Source organism: Artemia franciscana, chromosome 21 (assembly GCF_032884065.1).
Source record: "Artemia franciscana chromosome 21, ASM3288406v1, whole genome shotgun sequence".
Classification (NCBI taxonomy): Eukaryota; Metazoa; Arthropoda; class Branchiopoda; order Anostraca; family Artemiidae; genus Artemia; species Artemia franciscana.
Window position 1 is genome coordinate 13,787,489 of NC_088883.1, and position 7,824 is coordinate 13,795,312.

At 33.8% G+C, this 7,824-nt stretch overlaps 1 protein-coding gene across 1 annotated transcript; it reads left to right on the forward strand.

The window, feature by feature from the left end:
* Positions 1-4,677: 4,677 nt before the first annotated feature.
* LOC136040690 (zinc transporter Slc39a7-like) lies at positions 4,678-5,688 on the forward strand. Its single transcript, XM_065724989.1, is given in 1 exon segment — positions 4,678-5,688. A coding segment is annotated over 1 exon segment (1,011 nt).
* Positions 5,689-7,824: the final 2,136 nt, after the last annotated feature.

The following is a 7,824-nucleotide window of genomic DNA, read 5'->3' on the forward strand; positions in this document are numbered from 1 at the left end:
CTTATACTTATTGACGACATGACTGCCTGTCCATGGATTATTCTTTATGGTTGATTGTGTGTGGCTATGCTGTTTGACCTATGTTATTGTATGGATGAGTAGGGTTAAGGCCTCATTCAAGTGCTGGTCTATATTAATCACTAATTTAGGAAAACAGTCTTCCTTTTCTCCTTCTGTCTCCCTTTTTTTTTTTTTTTTTTTTTTTTTTTTTTTTTTTTTTTTTTTTTTTTTGTGTTTGTGCTGTAGCATTGGTGATTTCTCTTTTCATGATATATATATATATATATATATATATATATATATATATATATATATATATATATATATATATATATATATATATATATATAAATATATATATATATATATATATATATATATATATATACACATATATATATATATATATATATATATATATATATATATATATATATATATATATATATATATATATATATATATATATATATATATATATATATATATATATATATATATATATATATATATATATATATATATATATTTAACTACGTAAGACTTGCGGATATACAACATTCTTTGCTGTCCCATTGTCTGTCCATATAAATAGATTGTTAGGTTTACCAACTCTTGAACATGCAACATAATAATTGTCCATGGGAAAACAATCCGTATTCAGATATATACCGCATTTTTCTAACGATTGCCCTTGAGCTTTGTTGATGGTGATTGCTAATCGATCATTCCCTGTGTCCCCGTCGTCATTTATATATCCCCCTGTGCCCCCAGCGTCCTCGTTGTAGTTGTATCCCTGTGTCCTGGTCGTCATTTATATTCCCTGTGTCCCGGTCGTCATTTTTGTCCCGGTATCCCAGTCTGTAATTTTTCTTCGAGTATCCCGGTCGTCATTTATATTCCCTCTGCCTCGGTCGTCATTTCTGTCCCGGTCTGTAATTTCTCTTTGAGTGTCCCGGTCGTCATTTATATTCCCTGTGTCCCGGTCGTCATTTGTGTCCCGGTGTCCCGGTCTGTAGTGTCATCTTATATTGACGTCATATACAAAGCCTTATATACTTATAATGACGTCAAATGCAAACCCACAAACAAACAAACATGCATATGTACAATTTTTTTATATATATAGATACCGTTTCCTTTTTAGTTTTTTTTCTTTTTTAGATTTTTCTTTTCTTAGTTTTTTTTTTGGTTTTTCTTTTTTTTAGTTTCTTCTTTCTATTGATTTGTTTTCTTCAATTTGTCAATGTTCATTCCAACATTCACACTTGGAAAAATCTTTACTTGCCAAGCATGCTAAAGCTCCAACAATTTATAATAAACCTAAAAATTTTGGGTATCTGTTTTAAGTTTTTCGAATTACTTTAATCTTTTGTCGAAATATATTGAAATATTTGTGCAATTTCCAGTTTTTTTTAGTTTTTTCTAGCTTTTTTTAATTTTTTTCTTTTTAGATTTTTACCTTTTTTTATTTTTTTTTATTTTTTTATGTTTTTTTCTTTTTAGGTTCTTTTTTTAATTTTTTAAATTTTTTAGTTTTTTTCTTTTTAGTTTTTTTTTTAGTTTCTTACCATTTTTCTTTTTTCAGTTTTCTTTTTCTTCTGTATTTTTCACCGTCACTATGAAATACATATCGCCGAATTTTGGTTTTTTTTAAAATAAAATCTGGTAGGCATTGATGACCTTATCCAAGTCAAAATCCCAAACTCAATCATAATCGCTATCATTTTCAGTTTTGATACGTTTTGACTCTTGCTGTCCAGGTGGATTTTCATCTAACTGCACGGTTTTGCGTTCTTTAGCCGCAAGCCTTTTGGCATTAACCCTTTGAGCAGATTCCTCGGCTGTTTCTTCTGCCATTGTAGGATTTATACTAAAATTTATCTCTGAATTAACTATTTGATCAGCGTCCTCGGCTGTTTCTTCTGTCATTTTAAGATCTATACTAAAAATTCCTCTTTACGTGCCAAGGTTGCTAAAGCTCAACAATTTATAATAAACCTCAAATTTTAAGTATCTGTTTTAAGGTTTTCGAATTACTTTAATCTATTGTCAAAATATTTCAAAAAATTTATTCAATTTTCAGTTTTTAAATTTTAGTTTGTTTTCTTTTTTTCTTTATTTTTCATAATCAGGCGTAACAGACATAGTGTAACAGACATAAAACACAAACAACTTATTTTTAAATATATAGATTATTTTAATAATCTATATATATAAAATTATTTAATTACAATAATATTTATTTAATATTATTGAACCAAACTCGAGATTGATTATTTATAATGAAGCTGAATCCATGACAGAAAGATCGCACATGAGGTTACAGTTATTCACAGTCCAATATCATCAAGAAAAATTTCCGTAACCGTTATTCTTCACAATCTGTTTCATCAGAACTAATGCATGAGAACACCTGCTTTGAATTGTACTTATTATATCATCTATTGGGTTGTTCATGATTGAAGTTCTTTTGTAACTTTATCAAAACAAATTTACGCCAGAAAACCAAAACTTTTGTTCTCGGCATACAAACAAGCTACAAATAAACCTTATGATTACGTTTTATTGGATCTTAATCGAAACACGCTCGAAGATTTAAGTGTGGTCAAGAATATTTTTGACAATGAAATTACCGTATCTCTACCCGTGAATAGTAAAACACAGCTATCATGAAACAAAAGAAACTGTAAGAAAACTTCTATTAATTTTCAGTCCAAGGTAATTCTAAAACCATAGACACCGTGGTTATAACCGTTTCTCAACTTGTAAAGAAATTCTCTTGGCCTTGAAAAAGGTTTTTGCTCGCTTTTTTCTTGTTGATAGATAGTCCGTCTGTTTGTTTTAGAGTCATATTTTTACATAAATGGAAACAAAATATGGGCTGATGCCCTTATTTTGCCATTTCATCTAAATTTTGCCATAACTAGATTTGCTTGCAATATTTTTATCAAAAAATTTTTGATCCTAACCGATTTTAATTATACTATGTTAACTCTTAAAACCTATATTGGCGGACAAAATCAAAATCGTCGAGCTCTCTAACTCTGCAGAAGAGAGCGAGAACGGAACAGAAGAACCGTAGTACCGGCGGTACTTTTGTACTTAAACTGCTGGGGATAGGTGCACCGGGTCCCGCACTTCCCTTTTTTTTAAAAGTTATTTCCCTGGATATTACTCGATGACAGAATGGCGAGCGAGCAGGTTTTATGGGGCCCTGTGTTGAACTTTGTTTACTGGGCTAACAAAGCTGGGAACAGATCAAAAGAAATTGTGAAGAAAACGGGACAATTCTTCAAGCTGGAAGCTATATTTCAGGCCAAGGAACTTTTACAAGTAAGTGTGGAAAGTGTTACTCTCATATTGTTGAGATTCTATCATTCTATCACTTCTATCACATTCTATCACTATCATTCTATCTAGCCCGTGAACAGTAAAACACAGCTATCATGAAACTAAAGATACTATACAAAAACTTCTATTTATTTTCTGTCTAAGGTCATTCTAAAACCACACCTTAGGATGGCAATACTCCAACACAGCGTTGACAATAAATTCAAGTACCTACCTGAAGTTCGTTCAAATTTAATTGAATGTAATACTCAACTGCCAGAAGTAGTTAAGCATCAGAAAAAGCCACAGCGCTCACTTGTGCGTACCCTAGCTTGCAAGAAGAAAGGAAAATATTTAAAGGGAAAACAACATGCTCAAATGGGTGGTAGTTTCTTTTCATTGTTAATACCATTAATCGCAGAACTTGTGAACACAATTCTCTAGAAAAATGACTAAACCTTACAAATTGACCCCAATTGAACTTGCTATTTCACCAAAACAGAATTCTGAAGATAATCTTGATAAATATACTAACAATGAAAAAATTGCCGATGTTGGATAATCAATTTTGCTTCTTAATGCCATTCGTCGTGTAAATGGCCATAAGCTGTGCAGTGAAATATCGCTCATAGTTAACGTCATTGATCAACCTCCAAGTTCCGAAAGTTCCTCACCACTACCAGTACAGAAACTGCAAAAACAGGAAGACAAAGACTTATCCAAATGTTGTAGACCTAATGCCTCAATCTTATTGAGAGCAAAGTAAAAGACTCATGACTGATCTTACTTGGCGTTTTCAGTTGTTCTTACTCAAGTGTTCTCATTTGGCATGATACCTTACATTCATTTCTATTAGTTTAGTTTTTGCAGCATTGTCATTACACAGAGCACTTTCAAAATGACATCATTATATTTAGCTGAATATTTTGGATGACGAGGTCATAGATGCAACTATGATGTCAATTGTTATTTATAAGAAGGCATCATCACTAATAATCCACATTTCAATATAATGAATTCAACTAAGAGCGTATGTGAACTGAAGCCTCAGATACTACAAGTTGAGAAAGTTACCAATGTCACATTATCTAAACAAAAAAAAATGGCTATTATTCAGTCTGTAAACAGATTACTGAAGTTAGAACTCACAGATGGAGAAACAAAAATGACTGCAGTTGAATCTAAGGTGATAAATGAGCTGGATGAAAGCACACCCTTAGGAACTTCAGCATTAGACGAAATAAAATTCAGTATAATTAGAGATCAAATTGTCTCTAACAAGGGTTTTAGCACAATGAAGATGTGCTAAAATATATGTGTACTTACAGTTAGTATTTTATTACTATGTCTGTGCAATGGATCAATGGATGTGATGCGTTTGACAATCATGGACATAGCAATGAATCTCCTTCATTAAAGTATCCCAAAGACCCTATGAGCCTATGGATTGAGGCACTAGGAGCAACTTTATTAATTAGTATTCTCCCTTTCATCATTTTATTTTTAATACCACTGGGAGATAAAGACCAGTCTCATCCACTGTTGAAAGTTTTACTCAGTTTTTCATCTGGTGGACTCTAAGGAGAAGCCTTTCTTCATCTTATTCTTCATGCAATGATAACAATGGAGAGGGCAGGACATGGACATTCACAGAGTCATGATTCTGAACATGAGCCTCATGATATGAGTGTTGGATTGTGGGTAATATCTGGCATTTTGACGTTTTCGATAGTTGAAAAATGTGTCCATATTGTAAAAGGAGGACATGGACATTCTCATTCTGAGACGTCTAAAATTGAAGAAAAGGAAAAAGAAGTCAAGGCAGTTCAGATAGATGGAAACAAGAATAGTGACAAAAATGAAAAAGACACTAAAAATAACAGTGATAGCACAGAAAATACTGAGAATCCAGAAAGGAGCATCAAAGTAGCTGCATTCTTGAATTTGGCAGCAGATTTTACACATAATTTCATTGATGGCTTAGCAATTGGAGCTTCGTTTCTTGCCGGGCGACCAATTGGTATTATTTCAACAGCCACGGTTCTTGTACATGAAATTCCACATGAGATCAGTGACTATGCAATTCTCATCAAATCTGGCTGCCCTAGAAGAAAAGCCTTGTTCTTACAGCTGATTACTGCCTTTGGTGCATTGTCAGGCACCGTTGTTTCTCTTCTTGCTGAAGGAATTGATGATGCTGCTACTGCTTGGATTCTTCCATTTACAGCCGGATGGTTTATTTACATCGTTTCTGTTTCAGTCATTCCAGAAATAATGGTAAAGTCCAGTTTCAAACAGTCTATTTTTGAAATTATAGCTTTTATTGCTGGAGTTTGTTCAAATGGCCAACTTTGAATGAAACTCCAAATTTTTTTAAATGTGCTGGACTGATGACAAGCTCAGAAGAGAAACGGTTGAGAAGAAGAAAACGGTTTCAGAAGAGAAAGTTGAGAAACGGTTATTACCGTTTCTCAACTTGAAAAAGGTTTTTGCTCGCTTTTTTCTTGTTGGTAGTCAGTCTGTGTGTTTTACAGTCATATTTTTACATAAATGGAAACAAATGGAAGCCAAGTACAAAATGGGCTGATGCCCTCTTATAAACTATTGAAAGGGAATCAGAACTCCCATTACGTGTGAATATTAGACCCTTGCATTTTTTTATGCCATTTATTTAAATAATTACAGTCTGTCTAATTTAATTTCATATTATACTAACTAAGTACAGTATAATATGAAATTACACTAACTAGGTTGAACTACGTACAACATCTTCTTCTATATTGTGGGTAACCATCATTGCCAGTAATTGTGTTGGGTACTAAAAGTCGAGAATATTGCTTTGTGCACCTTCCTTTGGCCATGAATATCTTATAACCCCTTATCGACATTTTCCTCAGGTATTTCAGCGGAAATCACATCATCAATTTCGTTAGAAGTAATTTTATAATGTAGCCAGATTGGTATATATGCGTGTGGCAATCCTCGTTTATGCCATTCCACCGAGTACATCCAGCATCGCACTGACCCAAACACTTCAAGTTTTACAATGTAAACTTTACATTGTAAAATTACGCCGATTGTCCTATTGTCCTTGAAGTAAAAGATTGTCCTTGAAGTAAAAGCTGATTTTCCTTGAAGTAAAAGCTGCTGTATCTCGTCCCAAGATTGATTACATGTAAATGTAATAAATAAATCTGGACGACCATAGAGACAAACATACGCAATAGTATCTTGAGCATATTCATGCATATGACGGGGAATGCCAGCATATGACGAAGGTACAATCGTTAATCTTCCAACATCTGTGGTATTACCGTCATTTACAACTGCATCTCGCAAATGAATGTATGCGGAGCTTGGTCTGAGTCAGACGGATAAATAGCAAACGTTCTGATTCAATTTTCGCATACATATCAACGACGTATTGGTGAAACAATTGATGGCATTTTAAAATATAATTATCTTCATCCTGCCGAATCGTTAGTCTATAGGAATAATAATGCATTGTACTGCATTTCTTATTCATTTCTTTGTTAGTGGCTGGATTTATCAATTTAATATTAAAGTGATAACCATCGGCTCCATCCCAAAAATGATAAGATATTGTATGGCATCGTAGCATCGATGAGTTTCAGCAATTCTTACCACCTGAGCGTTTCGCTTATGAAGAATAATATCTCGAGGTAAAAACTGATCACCGATCATAACGATTGCCACTTCGTTGATAGTTGGAGCATTGTATCTACGCACATGTCGGCCAGGAGGCGTTTTGGCAGCGGAAATAACAATTTTATGCGTATCAGTAGGCATCAAATCGATGGCTGTTTTGAACTGACGCACTAAATTATTATTTTCGTGGAAAAGATGTTGCAATTGGGAAACGATTGTCCTTTCAACGTCGGGATAAATTTCGCAACGTGCGTTCAATTCAGAATTTCTATCACTGATGAAGTGCAATTGTAAAAATTTATGATTATCGCCTGAGAATGGTAGAAGGGACCCTGCTCTATGATAAATTTGCCCTTTTACTTTGAAAGTAGGCATATATTGATCTGGAATTTCGATTTGGGCACCAAACGACGTCATTTGGAAACATGAGTTAATATTTTCTGATCTGTGATAAGAAACGCTAAAATTCTGACGTAGTTCCAGTAAGCAAAGTCTTCAATGGCTCTGGTGGTGAAGCCAATAGAGGAAGTTTAACGTTTTCTGAGGCGCAACACGTTCCCATTGTTTCACCATTGAATTTCAAGGCCTTGCAACAGGGACAAATTTTAGACATAGTCCCGATTTGAACACATCTACTAAAATCATCGACTGGGCTGTACCTGAATGCGATGCGATAATTTTCACGTTGCTCTTGTGATTCCTCAGCACGCTTTCTTTTGGCATTATTTCTTGAAGCCGCAAGCCTATTTTCACGTTACTCTTGTGATTCCTCGGCACGCCTTATTTTTTCACTATCTCTTTTAGCAGCAAGTCTGGTTTCGC